This window comes from Balaenoptera musculus, chromosome 9, assembly GCF_009873245.2.
Source record: "Balaenoptera musculus isolate JJ_BM4_2016_0621 chromosome 9, mBalMus1.pri.v3, whole genome shotgun sequence".
In the NCBI taxonomy this organism is placed as follows: domain Eukaryota; kingdom Metazoa; phylum Chordata; class Mammalia; order Artiodactyla; family Balaenopteridae; genus Balaenoptera; species Balaenoptera musculus.
In genome coordinates this window covers 72890748-72912087 of record NC_045793.1, presented here as the reverse complement: position 1 = coordinate 72912087, position 21340 = coordinate 72890748, and the positions used below count along the sequence as shown (strand labels likewise).

The 21340-nt window shown below is 35.7% G+C and overlaps 1 protein-coding gene across 1 annotated transcript in view; it reads right to left on the bottom strand.

Moving 5' to 3' along the window:
* HDAC9 (histone deacetylase 9) overlaps nt 1–21340 on the bottom strand; it is a 575085-nt gene that overhangs the window by 202262 nt on the left and 351483 nt on the right. The window contains exons 23-26 of the mRNA XM_036862952.1: nt 10583–10638; nt 10251–10338; nt 4525–4644; nt 4116–4213 (exon numbers count right to left, since the gene is read on the bottom strand). Coding sequence (XP_036718847.1) covers nt 4116–4213; nt 4525–4644; nt 10251–10338; nt 10583–10638 — 362 coding nt within the window. The remainder of the gene's footprint in view (nt 1–4115; nt 4214–4524; nt 4645–10250; nt 10339–10582; nt 10639–21340) is intronic.

Below are 21340 nucleotides of genomic sequence, written 5' to 3'. Positions count from 1 at the left end.
CAAACTAGTGAATAGAACAAAAAAGAAGCAGACTCACAGATATAGAGAACAAACTAGTACTTACCAGTGGAGAGAGGGAAGGGGGGCAATTTAGAGGTAGGGGATTAAGAGGTACAGACTATTATGTACAAAATAAGCTACAATGATATATTGTATAACATAGGGAATATAGCCAACATTTTATAATAACTATAAATAGAGTATAACCTTTAAAAATTGTGAATCACTATACTGTACACCTGTAACATATAATATTGTACAAAAAATAAATTCTCTTATATAAATAACCACTTTAACATCTATAGAACTCTTAAAGAATTAATCTTTAGAAAAAATGTGTCCAGCGCTCATCTAGGGGTTATGGATAAGACAGAACCATTGGAATAATATTTTGAAGTGATTGGAACAGAAGCTGCTAAGCAGGCATTTAGCAAATTTGTTGAATGAAGAGAAGACATTTGAAACTGTTATAAGCAAATGAATGGGTGTCCAGAGTTCTTTGTGAAGCATGCTCCTTGAGGGACCAAGAGATAGGATTCATGCAGGTCCCTCAGGGGTTTCCAATGCTTCTACTGTAGTGTATTACTCCCCCTTTCTTCTCTGATTTACTTATTTATTAATTGATTCATTCAGCCAGTATTACTTAATAGCTCTTCTCTGCCATGCTGTGGACTAGCCATTTGTGATTTAGGTTTGGGGTAGAAGGCCTTATGTTTCAGTATAAGTTCACTATGCTTTATCACACCTTAGTCTTTTAAGTCATGAACAGTAGAAGAGAGTAGCAGTGTGGTGGTATAGAAAGAGCATAGATTTTTAGAGCCACATCATGGCCCTTCCATATAGTAGTTCTGTGGCTTACACAAACCACTTAAGAAATAGCCATGATGTCTATAAAATTTATAATCTAGAACCTGGCATGTAAGACCTTAACACAAATACCCATAATTATTTAATAAAATGATAACCTAAGAAATATATTTTAGGTGAACATAGAAGATATTTAAAATTATTTGAAGATTTTTAAAACTCTTGAGAAAAATCTGAATCATAACCTTCAGTTATTTCAGAGATGAATGATAACTACAAGGAAGAAACAACGAATTATCTGAACTAATTCAGATATTCTATTATATTTTTAAAACTATCTTTAAAACTTACAGCAAACATGAAAATGTTTGGTTTGCCTGCAATTTTTTTTGCCACAGAGAAAAACACATAATAGAGACCACAAAGGCAATATATATGCAAATTTTAAATTAGCAGCCATCTTATATCCTATTACAAATGGAGTTTCAGAGAGGCTTTCCTTACAAAGATACTTATCATAGTCCAGAAACAATTAAAAATTAAGAAAAAAGAGAAGGTACCATTTACTCTTCTCCCAACCTCTGTATTCCGCACCCATGCACAGATGCCAGAAAGAGCTTTAGTTTCAATACTTAGAAAAAGGATTATATTAAGAAGGACATGCTTATAAAATAATACTACATTAAAAATTATTTGGGAGTCTATCGCACTAGAGTCCAAAATTAGAAAGAAATTTATACATTTAGATGGGCATTCTTTGCCTGCGAAAGACTTTATGAAGTATGATCTGTATACCTGCCATGCAATCCCACCCTCATGCTCTTGAGCCCACAGAGCAAGATCATTTTATAGCTCCATGCTTTTCACAGTCTATTCTCTCTGCCTAGTATGAATCCCCCTACTCCAATTCTTTTACCCCTTGAAAACTCCCACTCATCTTTGAAGGCACAGGTTGAACAATACTTGATGAAGCCTTTCCCGAAATCCTTCAGGAAGAATTCATCATTTTATCCTATGTCTAAGGACATCTGTTCACTAGAACAATAAGTATCACTTATATTATGTTCCCTGAGAGCAAACTGGCTCTAAATTCCAAGTGCTCGCCATTGTTCCTGGCATATACTAAGTGTTCAATGAATATTTTTTGAATGAAGGACTTACTTTCTTGATTCCTCCTTCAAAAGTTTACAAGTACTTCTAGTTATACACATTGAGCAGCAAGCAGACATGGTAGAGTACAGTTAAAAACTGACAGAATTATTATAGTTTAAATCTGGTTCTTAAATAACTATGAACATTAAAAGTCACAATTTTACATTTCTGCAGCCTAGCTAAATAATGCTGCTTCTCCTCTAATTAAGTCTGGATATGGTGACCGCACTGGGAAGTTTAAAACAGTTTTCTAAAATAAAGTGTCCACACTCCAGGCAAAGAGAAGGTGCCATTCTTGGGGACATTCAAGGAGCACTTGATTCACTTACCATTTCAATAAAAAATCAATGATGTACACTTAATATCTGTTTTCACATTATTTAATGAAATTGTTGTGTTCAAAGGGGTTCTTTTAAAAAAATCTCATCTACCATTAACTTTGTCATGAGAGAACAAATAGATACAAAATATTAATTATCCTTCCCTGCTGTGAATGCATAATGCATTCTTATGTAAAGCTACAGTAATACAAATAGTATTATGATAATAAAAAACTAGTAATTCTATGTTGCAGACCAATGACTATGATCATATGCTATAGTAAAGTTGAGAACTTAATGTGTGTATCATGTAAGTTACTAGGTCAACTTGGTAAACAGACAAATAAATTCATATGTGAGATAATATAAAAATCTATTATCCCATTAGAGTTCCTTAAAAATATTAATAATGTTTTGTTAAGTTGCAAAAATAATTCATAATATTGAAACCCCTATAGTTTCTTAATATAGTTGTTTACTTTTACTGCTAATTAACGCAAGGTATCTTCATAGACAACCCAAGTCAAAATAAACTTATTTCACCTATTTTTTTTATAAATAGTAAAGATACATGTACTATTTATAGAGCATGTACATTGTTTTCAAAGTACAAATCTGAAATATGAGAATTTTCCTCAAATATCAAGACAATATATTTATTTTAATGTAAATTCTTAAAAATAGCAATTTTCTATCATTTTTCCTGGGCCTGTTTTCAAATGAGAAATGACTCCCAAAGGAGAAATTTAAGTATGAATGATACAAAGGACAACAGAAACCCATCAAAACTTTACTGATTAAAAAATTTTCTTATGTATTTCAGATGCGTTGTCGACAGGATTTTTCCCTTGGGAATTTATAATTGGTAAATTAGCCAAAGAAAAGAATGCTTCAAAAATTTCTTATCATGCAGTTGTTTGCTTTTGCTTCAAATAAACAAAACATCCAAAATTCACGCAGTACCAATAGGTTAAAATCTCCCAAAATTTTGCAAGTGAGGCACATATTGACATAATCTGCTATTTCCCTTAAAACAGAGACCTTTCCAAACAATGAACAAAATTTTAATTCCAGAGAATAAATGCCTTAAAAAACTATATCCAAAACAAAAACTTTTAATTTATTGTATTTCTTGTTTCAACTAATTTTTAAAGCTCTTTAGAAAAAAAGTAGCAATGTGTATATATTCATATACACTTTAATTACTGCCTACATTTTCTAAAGAAACTGGCAACAACCAATTAATCAGTTGGTGTTTTAATGTGAGAGGGAAAATACACATATTATGAGAGGGAAAAGCCATTTACTTAACCATGAAATGAGATTGCCTAGGCCGATGTTCCTTGGAACTAAGAATGCCAAGTGGTGCTAAATGTAAAAATATGTGCAAAAAATTCTTTAGTCCAGTGAAGTTTGCGAAATGTCTGTTCAAAAAAGTTAAATAGGTAGTGAAGGAATTCCCAGAGCGGTTAATACGCTAATGTCCATTCTAAATCACATCATATGTCATAATAGGCAGAATTTTCCAGAATACTTAATAATAAAATCTTTTTTTCCCCTTTTTTTTTTTTGCAGAAAGAGGGGAACATGCCTGGCCATTGGCGAACATACCTATATAACTACAACTAGGTCTTGATGTACCTTTTTTTGGTACACACACTCCTTAAGTGGCTTTGTAGCAATATACAGGTCCCTCAAACCAAACATTTTTTGGAGCTTTAATAGAATGACTCCTTTAGCTACTTTACCTTAGTTAGAAATTTACGTTTTTCTTTTACATTTGGTGTTGTTTCATTTGTTTTCTAACTTTCCACTTTCAGAGAAAGAAGTACCAACCTGAACGCTTCAAGGTACTCAGTATCTCCCATGGGGGGATCAAGGCCACCTGTCCAGGCAATATTTATATTGTATCCTTCTCCAAGGCCTGTTCCAACCTAGGAAGAGAAAAACCACACCACAGTGGGTAGAGAAGAGCACAGGGAAGAAGCAAGAAGAGAGGAAAACAAACACATGTGAGCTCTTGAAATAAACATCAAACAACATGTCAAATCAGCCCAACTTTGCTTGACAACCAGTGCTCTGGGTTATGCACTTGTTCTGCACTGGTTCTTGGTCCCGTGGGACAATTCAGTAATCTCGTGTAATTTAAAACACCCGCAAAGGACAAGAAAATTAGGGGTAATCATGCAATGCAATTACCTGAAAGATACAAATAAAAGTGGGGCTCTAAAGAAATAAACCGAACCTCATTTGGGGCTCCACTGCCAGGGAAAAAGTTCCCTTCATCATAGCGATGGAGTGAAATATACAGGATGCTGGGGTCAGCATAAAAGGCCTGCTGTGTACCATTTCCATGGTGAACATCCTACAGGGAAAAAAAAAAAAAAACAGATGACAAATACAGTCGCGTCTCACTCTGTGTGGAGACAACTTTTCTAATTTCTAGTTCCCTGTCTTTCTACCCCACCCTCCTTCTCATTTTCTGTCTTGTATGTCCCTCTTTCTTTCTCCTGTTCAGCTTGCTTCCACACCACCCCCTTTACTTCCTGAACTTTCAGGCAAATTACCCTTTAATGCACTCATTTTTTAAACTGGCTTCTAAAAATCAGGAAACCACAGCAAACATGCCCTGGAGACTCCAGATGAGCAGTCATTGAGAAAGCCCAGTCCTTTGGTACAATTAGATATTTATACACCGGCCCTTTGTACTCTTTGCTTCAGTGATGGAATCTCGCATCCTGTTTTATGGAGGAATTTTATGACTTATTAACTGCCAACAGTTCATAACCCCTTAGGCTTAATTAACTAGCCTCATTGGCCTCTGAAGAAAGACTAATGTTTAAACTACAAACTAGTATTTTGCAGAAGGATCTATGGCTTACAGAGCATTTTCGCAATTCTTGACAGAACACTAAACATACGTGTACGCATTGATTTGCCAAGTCCCACCATTAAGGTCAAAGGCTTTGCAACCAGCTGAGTAAATTGGCTTTCTTGAAGCGTTCAATTCAGTTAGCAGTCCCTCAGCAGTTAGAATGACTTCAAAAGAGATGCCAGATGCAAAAAGGACTTCATACTTTATTTTGGTAAAATCGTGAAGGCAAGAGTCAAAGACACAGGAGCGTGAGCTCATTAGCTATTAAATCATTTGGGCGAAAGCAGAAAGATGGCATGAGCCTTTATGCAATCTTGTCCAATTTGCCTAATTTTAATATTATATTATGGCTCTCTTCCCAGCCTCCTTCTTCCTATATTTTCTTTCTCCACACCACTCCCCCTTACCACAGGAAAAAAAAAAGGGCCTGTTTCATTAAAATGAAAGAAAAAAAATTCTTAGGACATTTGTATTTGATAATGATTCAAAACTTAATAGTTCTTTTTTTCTAATTGTTTTATGATATAAACATGCCGGAATTGATAATAGATATAGGAAAAATAAAACCAATAGCATTTTTAAAAACGTCCTTACTAAAAGACCCCAAGTGTTAAGAGTCTCAGTTAATATGGTTCCTAATTGCTTCTGAACAAGATAAAATAAATGACTCATAAAAGTGAAAAACCTATATATTTGTATTTAATATAATATTACTGCTACATGTGTAGCATTTATAGTTTCAGGTTCTGTTATAAAAAAGTATTGGTCACTTATAACTACTTACTTACATTATACTTTATTTTATATCAGTAAGAATCACACTATTTTCAACAATGATTCCTACAATTTTTGAGTCAGGTACCATATTAAATATCTTGCATAGATTATTTAACATTTATATGAGGTATATGATATTATCGCTGATTTAAAAGGTAAGTAGAATGAGACTTGGAGAGCTTCAGTTATTTTTCAAGACAGGGTCTTGAATCCACTTCTCACTCCAAAGGCCAAACTCATAACCATTATGCTGTTAACTTACACTTACATTCATTATCTCTTTGATCTTCTTAGCAAACCTATGAAGTGAGACTGGTGGTCACTATTGCTCCTTATTGAGGTTTATATAACTTGTCTCCACTTCAACCTCCAGCCCAGAACTCCCTCAGTAGACACCACCAAAACCTCCTTTTGGTAGGTTCTAAAAGCCTGCAGTGAGTTTGCTATCCACAGTGTAGACATACACTAATCCTCCCCCCTTTTACATAGTACACATTTCCAAAATCAATTAAGGAATCATAACATATTTGGAAAGAAAGGCATCTTTCCAGAAACTTGTCCTGACTAAAGGCATACACACATCAGGAAAAAAAATAGCTTACTGAAAAATATACATATTAATTCCTGGATTTCTGAATGTTCAAAGGAAAGGAAGGAGGAAATAGCAAAACTTTTCCTTTATGAGAACAAAAATGATACAACTTAACCCACAATGTCTTGAATTTGCTACTGGATACCTAGAGGATGGACAAACAAAATATTTTGAAAAATAACAATGATAGAATGTTTGCATTTCTACTACAGGATAGAATTTTTAGTCAGCGTTGTAAGAAAAATTTTGCTCTGGGCCTAGATACATCCACAGTTTGAAAACCAGAAAAATATTGCCTTGATGTTGTAAAGGTTTATCTAAGAAGGTCAAATAAGAGATAATTTGTCTTAGATATAAAATAATATGTTCTTCAAAAATGTGTTGGGTGCTTATTGTTGCATAAATTTCAGAATAAGAAATATACTCTTGCCCATAGCACAATAAGGTTTCGACAGACATTATTCATTAAACTTCACAAACCCATTCTAAAAATACTTGGATAATTCTTGATTCCATATTTATATTCACAAAGCATTTAGAGACAAAGGTAAGTCCAAATGTGCCTTTTGTTTTGGGCAACAACTTATAATCTTGAGAGTATTTTTCCAGTTTCTCTGAAAATATAAATACAAACTACTTACTGGTCAGATATGATCTGAGGATTTTTTTCTCCATAGCAACAAATATATACTAGATCAATATAAGACAATTATTGGTGATTATGAGGACTTACTATAGTAAGGAAATGAACCAAATCATGAACAGCCTCAAAATAGATCTTGTATCTAAGATTTGCTGGGAAATACTGAAAAATCATTTCGCTATTTTACTGGTTAAAGATATACTGTGAAAATTTATTCTATACAAGGATTTAGAGCCAACATGTTTTCACTACAATGTTAAAATAGCTCTGAATAAATTATATATTCTATCAACTAACGTTATCACTTATAATTATTTAGTACTGGCACTTGCGACAATCCTCTGGTCAAGTTTGATGCTTGACCAAAAATGGAATTGCCTAAAATCTATGGACATTTGAAGTGTCTTTTTTTTTTAATGAAAATACCCTAAAACATATTATTTTCAACTGAAAGTCACATTACATAAAAGCTACCTGAGTCATTCAGGCAAATCCTACTTCTAGGACAGGTTCACGCCCTGAACACAATGGCCAGTCTCTTGCAAGCTGAAAAGCAAGTGCACCTGCTCTCTCTCCTCACCAATCTGCGTATCTTTGGACTCTTCCCCAGAAGGAGAACTGGAATGAATAAGCTCCACAGATCAACTAGAATCATTCCTGCCTACAATACTCAACGCCTCTGATATTTGGCTGTGGCCTCAAATAGGGGCTGAATTAGAGCTCTCTGTTACTAGGCATCTAAAAAATGTGGAATCTAGCTGCTGAAACAATGGAGTAGCTCTGCCTTCTGTTGGCCCAGGAATTGATGGAGCTGGTTCATACCATTTAGCTAAAGTTAGTGACTTTGTATATGCAGGAATGAAGTTCTTTTGCCACTGAAGAACCTTCACTTTTCCTCTGCTAACTTGCAGAACAGACCTGTCAGCCAGGGAGAACGGATGTCTCAGCGCCACGTGGCACTTTAAAACTTCCTTCTCGGCAGCTGGAAGAAACAGGGGAATTTCCTCAAAGTATCCCTGCAGCTGCAGAATTTGGAAGACTTGAAAGTAAGAATATGCGGGCTGGTGGTGATCTCAGAGGCAACCCTTTGGACAGAACTTCATATGTTTAGAGAATATAAAACAAAAACTTCTCTTTTACTATAGCCTGTTGGGAAATCAGTATCCTTTACGTGGGATAATGGAGCAAATTCATAATCAAAGGCCAGTAAGCTTACAGGACACTCCTTATAGCTACCAAGCAACTTAATTTATAAATCATATCAAATTACATCCAACAATCTTTTATTCTTATATTCATGTACAAAAACAAAACCTTAAACACAAATCCTCTGAGGTACAAAATATTCATCTATCACAAGCCAGGCATTTTAGCCTTCAAGTCTCTTGTACAATTCACTGCTTTAGAGTTTGGATGTCACAAATGTGCTTTCAAAGAGCCTCTTAACAGTTTTTATCTTCATAGAAGAGGAGATTCCTCAGAAAGTAATACTAAAAAATTCTTAAGGATAGGGTGACAGCTTAACAATCTCCTTCCTGAATAATTGTGACAAATTTAGAAAGCATAGAAAAATTTTCCCACAATCCTTGGTCTTCGTCTGCTACCCTTTCTTCAAGTTTTTCGCTCATCTTTTGAGCAAAACTTAAGAGTTCTAGAAACATATTAAATTATTTTTTAAATTTACCATCTTATAAATCATGCAAGCCAATGATTATTAATTATTTAAAACGTCATTTTGTACATACATGGGAAAATAGGTACTGATGTCCTCATTTTTGTAAAATTTTAAGACCTTGTTGCTGTAGTATATCTAGGCCTTCAACACATTTCTTTAATGTTGAACTATGACCTATACTGAAATTTAAGCATGTTTGGAAAATACATGGGAAGTTGGGTTTCAATACTCTCAGCACCAAAGAACTTGCAGAAAGGCTACACTGCAGGATGTGGAAAATAACCATTCCTACCAAACAGTACAAATGGTTATCAGTCTTTCATTCCTTTTATCTTCATTTTAACTTGACTAAGTATTTCTTCACATGGCTTGGTTTGTGCTCTCTCAACCCTTTGGTGTGCCTGCTTAACTGAATCGGAGGGCGGGACAGTGAGGCCACGACTTCCCAATAAGATTTAATTATGAGTGCAGATATGAACAAGATTTAGACTATTAAGTCTTGCACTTCAAAAAAAACTTTTAACATATTTTGCCTTTAAATCTTTTATCACCTGCAAAAATTAATTAAGTGCAGATGTAGCAGGTTAGCTTTGGATGCCAGGGTTCATTTCCTGTCTATGCTTTGTCAGACAACCTATTACACCTCCTCGTGAACTGGAGGCAAACCGAAAACGGGGCTCATAAATCACCAGTCAGCTCTCTTTCGCCCTTTCCTGGGTTGGTCCTTTTGTATGGGGCAGATCTCCAGCTCATTATTCACAAATATACTATAGACAAGCTGCCAAGTGTCATCTGCATTTAAACAAACCATTTGTTAAACAAATTATAACTCTATTGTGTAAGAATGCATCATGTTAAAATGCAAGACTAATCTAATGCCTCTGACTTTTAATCACTCAGGGTTCCTGCCGGGAGTCATCCCAAACTGGCATACATGATCTGAGATCTTTTCAGAAAAAAATGACATGCTGACTTGTTTTAATAATACCACTGTTGCACAACAAGCAACATGATTGCTAACCAGGGGAAGTGGCCAATTGGTTACCAAAGCAACAGCATTCTTTCCAGCACATCTGACTATTTAAAGTCTATATTCTGCAGGGAAAAGTAAATTCAGGTTCTGTTGGGTTATTTTAACTGTGGAAGTATCAATTCATTTAAGCATCATAAAAGTTGCCCTGATCTGCGCCTTCTTCTCATTAAATTGCAGTTAACACCATGAAAGTGAAACGTGAATGTTTATGGTTTCAGAACTGCAATCCTGAATTTAATGAGTTTCCACATTCAAAGGAAACACACCCTTCAGTTGTTTGCAAGTGCGAAAAGCAAGGCAACCTAACAGAGAAATACAAATTCACTCCCTTTTATCTAGAGTCACTGAAAATGCAGCTCTGGCCAGGAATACATACCAGATCTACAATCAATATCTTGCTTATATTTAGTTGGTCTCTCAAGTATTTGGCGGTAATTGCAACTGAATTAAAAAAGCAGAACCCCCTGCGGAATAGAGAAGAACAGAGAAATAAGAAAGCAAATCAGCCAGGAAAACCATTATAAATAATGTTCAGAGCATTTTTTAAAATGCTATATGATCTCTGAAGCCATAAATCTGCTTCTGGGAGTACCTCGCAAGATTTCTCAGTCCATCTGCTAACAATTAGAGGCTTCAGAGACATGCACGGGGCAGGTGACCGCCAGGAACCGTGGCGCTTGGAGATGGGCAACAGTCCCTGGTACTTACATGGCTGTGGATTCTTCAGCGTGATGGCCTGGGGGCCTCACAACAGCAAATCCATTCTGTAAGGACAAGACAGATTTTCATTGATCAGATAGGAGAGGATTGCTTGGATCTCCACGTACGACAGAGCATCAGGCACACACAAAAAGACTGAAATCTGTAAGAGGCTTCAGAGCTTGTTTTCTTGCCCCCATTACCATTTCACAGAATGAACAGAAACAATACATATGATCACATTTTCTCAGATCATGTCTCAAAAAGAAGGCTCCCACAGAGCCAGGGGAAGAACGGGGATTTGGGAGTTGTACCTAGCTGGCAAATGTGTACATCAGCTGTTATACTAGCATGATTCATTTTCAAGAACAACTTCTTATTTTATGACACCAGCATCCTAGAGAGGGAGAACAAATTCACTCTTGGTGCAGGTTTGGGTCAAAGTTCGGAAAGACCACGGAGGATCCAAAGTGTAAATTCTTTAGCTGGATTTCCTCAATGATTATTTCCACTCCAATGTCAGCAAAATGATCAATTTACACTCACACACTCACATACACACAAAAGAAACCCCAGAAAGGTGAAAAAGAGAACAATGGAAAGCCCATATTTCTTCCAGTCTATAAATTTAGCTTGGATGACTGCCAAGACTTGCAACTTTATTGGATTCCCTAAGTCAATTTCTAGCCCACGTTCTGGAATTTTATAAAGAATTCCAGGGCTGAGTAGCAATCAGATCTATCCATGATCAAGGAATGCCTTAACCTCCAGATTAGCTGGAATGCATCACGGAAAGCTGAAGTAACTCCAGCATGAAGGCAGGGAACTATAAATCCTTGCAAAGCCAGCATGCTCAGAAAAGCTGGGCTGCTTGACGTGAAAAAAGAAATCATTTATCAGATGGCTCACACCACCTTTCACTTAACTATGATACAAGTAACATGCTCACGACAGAATGTTTCTTTAATATACAATCCTAAAACTTTTGAAATAATTTTAATATACCCCAGGGATATTTTTTCCCAAATCTTACTACAAGCATAAAGATAGTCTCAAGAAAAATAACCTATTCCCAACGGCTGTAAATGTACATAAATTTTTCTAGAACATAATGGTAATTAACACACGAGTTAATTTGCTATATATTTTGATGGGCCTATACATAATGATAATCCCAGAAGCAAGTTAGAAGTCTATAACACAATACCAATTACAAATCTAGGAATAATGATAAACATATTCCCTATTCTTGTTCTTAAGCAAGTTACTATCTCTGTGGCTATAAATGATTAATACAAAAGAAACTATTAATGAACAACACAAGACAGTAGAGAGTGCAATTTTAAGATTGTGGAGTGAAACTCTAGAGTGCTACATGACTTCCGAGAATGGAGATTCTGTAAAGATTAGATATGTGTGATATATTTTACTGCGAAAACAGTAGTTAGGGTGAAAATAACAACCAATATAATACAAGGCAAGATAATTAGCATGTAACAAAATTTTACAATTAGATTAACAATACTAATGATCTTTTATAATTCAATTAAAAATACTATGTTTTGTGTGCTAAAGGGCATGACTAGACAATACAAAGAAGAAAACATCCAGTAATCAATAACTATAAGAAAAAATATTCACCTTAATTAGTAATCAAATACAAGCAGATGAAAATCCCAATGGGAAGCCATTTTTCCACTTAGGAAATTAAAACTTTTAAAAATACTCCATGCTGACAATGGAGGGGTGCCTATATACTGATAAATGATGTCTGCAGGAGGATAATTTATTATAGTCTTTCTGGAAAATAATCTACCTCTATACATTTAGAGCCTTTATAAAACATTTACCCTTTGAACTAGTAATCTACTTAAAGGATTTTTGCTCTAAAGGTGTTTTAATTGTGTAGACAAGTATTTACGTAAAAGATAATGTTTTATTTACAATAGGAAAAATGGGAATTATCTAAGTTGGTTAATATTAGGAGAATGGTTAAATGAAATATGCTACATCTATACCACAGAATATTAGAGAGCCATTAAAATTTTGTTATAAATATTTAGTGGAACAGAAAAGACTTAGCAATTTACAAGTACTGGTGTTAAAAATAATACATACAGCATGATATATCTGAGCAATAGTATTATGTGGATTATATTTAATTTATAATTTCAAGTATTTTCCAAATGGTTTTACAACAAACGTCAATTATTTCAGAGTGAAAAAATACTATAAAACAAAGAGAAAGTTGAGAGGTAAATTTTAAACGGTCTTACAAGAAGAGTTGTGTTCATAAAGGTGAAAAATGACTTAAATGGTATTCTGGGCAGGGGGAAAAGCATAAACATGGCTCAGAGAAAAAGGATTTTAGAAAGTATTATGTACAGAAAATGAACCTGAATAGAGTTCATGTTAAGGAACAAAATGGAAGTGAAATCACACAGGTAACTAGCTAGATTATAGAAGACAAAAAGCCAAATAGAATTTAATTCCATCTTCTTCTTTTCCCTTACGGCCAAATTCCTTGAACAAAAGGTCTGCCTTTCACTTTACAGTTTCCTTCGTTACCGCTACCATTTTGCTCAACTACTTGATTTTAGATTGAAAATTATCTTCTTGCCAATAACAAATATTTTCTTAGTTATCATGATCCACCCAAACTTTCCACTGTGTTCTCAGGAATGGCAAACTCCCCTACATTTTCCAAGTCTTTTCTGAGGGGCCCCTGCCTCTCCTTAGTTGAAACCTGGCAAGGCTGCTTCTCCCATAATATGCTCAGGTGGTAGCTATTTCCTCTCTCACATCTCACCAACCCGCCTGCAGCAGAAGACGGAGCTTGTGTTCTCCTTTCTCATGGCTGCTTTGAGACCATGAAACCCACAGCACCAACCCTCCACAACACTTTCTTGTAAAAAAGGATTAGATCACCCAGAAAGAGAGAAGATAGAACACAATTAAGATGACTGAGTCCTGGGGTAGTCCATCTCTCTTTCCCTCCTGTTGCACTAGAGAAGTTGTTAGTCCTCCTAGAATCTATCACCTGCAGTTAGGATACCATCCCCTCCTACTTTTCCACTATCATTTATGTTTTCCTCACTAACATATTAAATTTATGTTAAAATTCCCAATTATATACATTTCATCAAGATTTAAATAGGCTCAAGTTCCTGCCACCTTGAAAATAAAATTATATATATGTTAACTAAGACAATACAAATACACACACCCACACTATACATATACGTATATATATCTCCATCCTTACTTTGATTGACCCTTCTAACTGCCACATGTCTTTTCTTCCCCTTTAAAAATGTTGAAAACATGGTCTATCCTGCTTTCTCTTTTTGGCTTTTCCTCACCTCTGCCTCAGTCACCTATCTCTAACTTACCTTCCACCTCCATTAGTCCATTAATGAAGCTTTTACTAAGGTCACCAATAGCCTCCATGTCATTAAATCTAATGAGATTTTTATGCTCTCAGGCTACTTGGTCTCATTAGCTTTCAACACTACTGGCTACACCTTCCTTTTTAAAAGATTCTCTTCCCTTGGCTTCTGTGACTTCATACTCTCCTGGTTTCTTTACCTCTCTTTCAACTTCCTAATCAGTCTCCTTTAAGGCTCATACTCCTCAATCTGCTCATTAAATACTGAAGTTACTCAAGGCCCAAGTCTTAGGCTTCTCCTCTCCTCTTTCTATACTTACTTCGTAGGCAATGGCACAACTCTCACGGAATTCAATTATCACCCATCATCAGATACTTCACAGATTTTTATTTCCAGGATGAACCCTGCTCTGAGCACCAAAATACCAGCCCACTTCCTTGATATCTTTGGTGGGATATCCCAAGGTCACTTCAAATTCAGAATATCCAAGATCAAACTCCTGATCTTCTCGCAGCCTTCCCTAACTTACCAATGATACCATGATTCATCCAGTAGCTCAAGTCAGGGACCAGTGAGTTATCCTTAATGGCTCCCTCTCCGTATTGTTCTTCTATCTCATTTTAATTCATGACCAATTCCTGTTGATTTTGCTTTTAAATATCACTCAAATCTGTGTACTTATATCTGTATCCATTCCTTGAATATTTTGCGTTTGGAATTTCTGCCTTTGTCTCCATCACTCAGTTAATTTCTTAGCGATTTCAATAACCACACAGAAAATCTATTCAATATCATTTCTTAGTTCTCTGACTCCTTGCCTTCCATAAATCTGTCTTCTGTTTACAGCCATACTCCTAGACCTTGCCATTACCAATAAATAACGACATCTCTGCCAAAATCTCAATGTCAAATATCCTACCCTCCTACTCTCCTATTTTCCAGTTGAGGCTTCAGCAGCACTGGGACTTCCAATCTTCTGACGTTACTTAACTTTTAAAAAAAATTTTTTTTTGATGTGGACCATTTTTAAAGTCTTTATTGAATTTGTTACAAGATTGCTTCTGTTTTCTGTTTTGGTTTTCTGGCCACGAGGCATGTGGGATCTTAGCTCCCCGACCAGGGATTGAACCCACACCTCCTGCATTGGAAGGTGAAGTCTTAACCACTGGACTGCCAGGGAAGTCCTGACCTTACTTAACTTTTGATGTACATCATTCAATCCCCAACACCATGTTCCCTTTCCTCCTTATCTGACTTAGACTTCAGAGTCCATTATTATATTTACTTCCTTACATATACTTTTAGACAACTTGTCCCTTTTTCCCTCCAACATACTCTCCCGGTGTGTTGGTCTGCTAGGCTCCCAAAATAAAATACCACAGGCTGGGTGCCTTAAACAACATAAGTTTATTTCTCTTAGTTCTGGGGGCTGGAATTTGAGATTAAGGTTTGGCAGGGTTTGGTTTCTGTTGAGAGCATTCTTCCTGGCTTCCATCTCCTTTGTCCCTGGAGTCCTCACTCAAGGCCATTCTCTGAGTGCATGTATACAAGCACAGAGAGAACTATGGTGTCTCTTCCACTTCTTATAAGAACACCAACCCCACTGCATTAAGGCCCCACCCTCATGAAATCATGCAATCTTTATCATTCCCTCACAGACCCTTTCTCTAAATTTGGTCACATGGGGAGTTAGGGCTTCAACATATAAATTTTGGGGGACACAAATATTCAGTCCACAACATACTTTTAGTCACTTTGCCCTTTTCTTCCTTCAACATACTCCCCTGGTAAAATTGTAACTCTGATTAAACACAACTTGCATCTGCTCTGTTCCTGCACCTAAGCATATATAAAACCCACACGCCTGGGCTTCCTTTAAATTCATGATTGGAAATCTCAGTAGGCTCTTCATGATGCCCAGCAATCATACTATATTCCTTAGTCGATTAACTCTCCAAGCCTTTCGTATGGTATTTCTACCCTCTTCTCTTTCTTCAAATCTCCACTAACCCCTACTCACCCTTTACCCTTAGTGATGACTTTGCTTCTTATTTCACTTATAAAAGGGAAGCAATTAGAATAAAATTTCCTCATCCTTCCATAATAAACTCTATCCATTTACTAGTCCCCAGTACTATCTAAGGGCAATTAATTCCCCTGTGCTGCTTCTCTTACCTATTCAAGGACATAGTACCTATAGTTTCCCCTTCTCTCTACAATATCATTAATTATTTCATCTGTTAGATTACTGCCACCACAGAAAAAAACGTATTTATTTTTCCTCTTAATATAAACAAAATAAACAAAAACAAAATGACAAATAATAGTATTATATTATAATGCTATAATGTAATACATAACACAAAAATAATATAATGCAAATAATAATATGAAAAATAATAAACTCCAATATTTGATATTCATTTAATCCAAAAATATCTGAGGGCAGATAATATTATTATTCCTATATCACAAATGAGCAAACGAAGGCACAGAAAGACTAAAGAACTTGCTTTAGGTTCATGTCTAGCAAGTGACAGTGCTGGGATTCCATCTCACACACTCTGACACCTAAGAACAAGCATTTAAGACCAACCACATTGCACAAATGATCTGGCCTCTGGACACCTCTTTTTTTTTTTTTTTGCATTTCTTAAATTTATTTATTTTTTAACATCTTTATTGGAGTATAATTGCTTTACAATGTTGTGTTAGTTTCTGCTGTATAACAAAGTGAATCAGCTATATATATACATATATCCCCATATTGCCTCCCTCTTACATCTCCCGCCAACACTCCCTATCCAACCGCTATAGGTGGTCACAAAGCACCGAGCTGATCTCCCTGTGATATGCAGCTGCTTCCCACTAGCTACCTATTTTACATTTGGTAGTGTATATATGTCAGTGCTACTCTCTCACTTCTTCCCAGTTTACACTTCCCCCTCCCCATGTCCTCAAGTCCATTCTCTACATCTGTGTCTTTATTCCTGTCCTACCCCTAGGTTCATCAGAAGCAGTTTTTGTTTGTTTTTTTAGATTCCATATATATGAGTTAGCATACGGTATTTGTTTTTCTCTTTCTGACTTACATCACTCTGTATGACACACTCTAGATCCATCCACCTCACTAGAAATAACTCAATTTCGTTTCCTTTTATGGCAGAGTAACATTCCACTGAATATATGTGCCACATCTTCTTTATCCATTCATGTGTCCATGGACACCTAGGTTGCTTCCATGTCCTGGCTATTGTAAATAGGGCTGCAATGAACATTGTGGTACATGACTATTTTGAATTATGGTTTTCTCAGGGTATATACCCTCTAGTGGGATTGCTGAGTCACATGGTAGTTCTATTTTTAGTTTTTTAAGGAAACTCCATACTGTTCTCCATAGTGACTGTATCAATTTACATTCCCACCAACAGTGCAAGAGGGTTCCCTTTTCTCCGCAACCTCTCCAGCATTGTAGATTTTTTGATGATGGCCATTCTGACTAGTGTGAGGTGATACCTCATTGTACTTTTGATTTGTATTTCTCTAATGATTAGTGATGTTGAGCATCCTTTCATGTGTTTGTTGGCAATCTGTATATCTTCTTTGGAGAAAGGTAAATTTAGATCTTCTGCCCATTTTTTGATTTGGTTGTTCTTTTGATATTGAGCTGCATGAGCTATATATATACTTTGCAGATTAATCATTTGTCAGTTCCTTCATTTGAAAATCTTTTCTCCCATTCTGAAGGTTGTCTTTTCGTCTTGTTTATGGTTTCCTTTGCTGTGCAAAAGTTTTTAAGTTTAATTAAGTCCCATTTGTTTATTTTTGTTTTTATTTCCGTTACTCTAGGAGGTGGGTCAAAAAAGATTTTGCTGTGGTTTATGTCAAAGAGTGTTCTGCCTATGTTATCCTCTAAGAGTTTTAGAGTGTCTGGCCTTACATTTAGGTCTTTATCCATTTTGAGTTTATTTTTGTGTATGGTGTTAGGGAGTGTTCTAATTTCATCCTTTTACATGTAGCTGTCCAGTTTTCCCAGCACCACTTACTGAAGAGGCTGTCTTTTCTCCGTTGCATATTTCTGTCTCCTTTATCAAAGATAAGGTGACCACAGGTGCATGGGTTTACCTCTGGGCTTTCTATCCTAGTCCATTGATCTCTATTTCTGTTTTTGTGCCAGTACCATACTGTCTTGATTACTGTAGCTTTGTAGTATAGTCTGAAATCAGGGAGCCTGATTCCTCCAGCTCTGTTTTTCTTTCTCAAGATTGCTTTGGCTATTCGGGGTCTTTTGTGTTCCCATACAAAAATTGTGGAATTTTTTCTAGTTCTGTGAAAAATGCCATTGGTAGTTTGATAGGGATTGCATTGAATCTGTAGATTGCTTTGGGTAGCACAGTCATTTTCACAATGTTGATTCTTCCAATCCAAGAACATGGTATATCTCTCCATCTGTTTGTATCATCTTTAATTTCTGTCATCAGTGTTTTACAGTTTTCTGCATACAGGTCTTCTGTCTCCTTAGATAGGTTTATTCCTAGGTATTTTATTCTTTTTGTTGCAATAGTAAATGGGACTGTTTCCTTAATTTCTCTTTCAGATTTTTCACCATTAGTGTATAGGAATGCAAGAGATTTCTGTGCATTAATTTTCTATCCTGCTACTCTACCAAATTCATTTATTAGCTCTAGTAGTGTTCTGGTAGCATCTTTAGGATTCTCTATGTATAGCATCATGTCATCTGCAAACAGTGACAGCTTTACTTCTTTTCCGATTTGAATTCCTTTTATCTCTTTTTCTTCTCCTTTTGCTGTGGCTAAAACTTCTAAAACTATGTTGAATGACAGCAGTAAGAATGGGCAACCTTGTCTTGTTCCTGATCTTAGTGGAAATGGTTTAACTTTTTCACCACTGAGAACGACGTTGGCTGTGGGTTTGTCCATTGAAAACGATGTTGGTTGTGGGTTTATGGCCTTTATGTCGTATATGGCCTTTATTATGTTGAGGTAAGTTCCCTCTATGCCTACTTTCTAAATAGTTTTTATCATAAATGGGTGTTGAATTTTGTCATAAGCTTTTTCTGCATCTATTGAGATTACCATATGGTTTTATCCTTCAGTTTGTTAATATGGTGTATCACATTGATTGATTTGTGTATACTGAAGAATCCTTGCATTCCTGGGATAAACCCCACATGATCATGGTGTATGATCCTTTTAATGTGCTGTTGGACTCTCTTTGCTAGTATTTTGTTGAGGATTTTGCATCTATGTTCATCAGTGATATTTGTCTATAGTTTTCTTTTTTTGTGAGATCTTTGTCTGGTTTTGGTATCAGGGTGATGGTGGTCTTGTAGAATGAGTTTGGGAGTGTTCCTCCCTCTGCTATATTTTGGAAGAGTTTGAGAAGGATACATGTTAGCTCTTCTCTAAATGTTTGACAGAATTCGCCTGTGAAGCCATCTGGACCTGGGCTTTTGTTTGCTGGAAGATTTTTAATCACAGTCTCAATTTCAGTGCTTGTGATTGGTCTGTTTATATTTTCTATTTCTTCATGATTCAGTCTCAGAAGGTTGTGCTTTTCTAACAATTGGTCCATTTCTTCCGGGTTGTCCATTTTATTGGCATATAGTTGCTTGTAGTAATCTCTCATGATCCTTCTTATTTCTGCAGGGTCAATTTTTACTTCTCTTTTTTCATTTCTAATTCTATTGAATTGAATCTCCTACCTTTTTTTCTTGATGAGACTGGCTAGTGGTTTATCAATTTTGTTTATCTTCCCAAAGAACCAGCTTTTAGTTCTACTGATCTTTGCTATTGTTTCCTTCATTTCTTTTTCATTTATTTCTGATCTGATCTTTATGATTTCCTTCCTTCTGCTAACTTTGGGGTTTTTTTGTTCTTCTTTCTCTAATTGCTTTAAGTGTAAGGTTAGGTTGTTTATTTGAGATGTTTCTTGTTTCTTGAGGTGGGATTGTATTGGTATAAACTTCCCTCTTAGAACTGCTTTTGCTGCATCCCATAGGTTTTGGGTCATCGTGTTTTCATTGTCATTTGTTTCTAGGTATTTTTTTATTTCCTCCTTGATTTCTTCAGTGATCTATTGGTTAATTAGTAATGTATTGTTTAGCCTCCATGTGTTTGTATTTTTTACAGATTTTTTTTTCCTCTAATTGATATCTAGTTTCATAGTGTTGTGGTTAGAAAAGATATTTGATATGATTTCAATTTTCTTAAATTTACCAAGGCTTGATTTGTGACCCAGGATATGATCTACCCTGGAGAATGTTCCATGAGCACTTGAGAAGAAAGTGTATTCCGTTGTTTTTGGATGGAATGTCCTATAAATATCAATTAAGTCCATCTTGTTTAATGTATCCTTTAAAGCTTGTGTTTCCTTATTTATTTTCATTCTGGATGATTTGTCCATTGGTGAAAGTGGTGTTTCCCCTACTATGATTGTGTTAGTGTCGATTTTCCCTTTTATGGCTGTTAGCATTTGCCTTATGTATTGAGGTGCTCCTATGTTGGGTGCATAAATATTTACAATTGTTGTATCTTCCTCTTGGATTGATCCCTTGATCATTATGTAGTATCCTTCTTTGTCTCTTGTAATAATCTTTATTTAAAAGTCTATTTTGTCTGATATGAGAATTGCTACTCCAGCTTTCTTGTGATTTCCATTTGCATGGAATATCTTTTTCCATCCCCTCACTTTCAGTCTGTTTATGTGTCTCTAGGTCTGAAGTGGGTCTCTTGTAGACAGCATATATATGGGTCTTGTTTTTGTATGCATTCAGCCAGTCTATGTCTTTTGGTTGGTGCATGTAATCCATTTACATGTAAGGAAATTATCAATATGCATGTTCTTATTACCATTTTCTTAATTGTTTTGGGTTTGTTTTTGTAGGTCTTTTCCTTCTTTTGTGCTTCCTGCCTATAGAAGCTCCTTTAGCATTTGTTGTAAAGCTGGTTTGGTGGTGCTGAATTCCCTTAACTTTTGCTTGTCTGTAAAGGTTTTAATTACCCAGTTGAATCTGAATGAGATCCTTGCTGGGTAGAGTAATCTTGGCTGTAGGTTTTTCCCTTTCATCACTTTAAATATATCCTGCTACTCCCTTCTGGCTTGCAGAGTTTCTGCTGAAAGATCAGCTGCTAACCTTATGGGGATTCCCTTGTATGTTATTTGTTGCTTTTCCCTTGCTGCTTTTAATATGTTTTCTTTGTATTTAATTTTTGATAGTTTGATTAATATGTGTCTTGGAGTATTTCTCCTTGGATTTATCCTGTATGGGACTCTCTGCCCTTCCTGGAGTTGATTGACTATTTCCTTTCCCATGTTAGGGAAGTTTTCAACTATAATCTCTTCAAATATTTTCTCA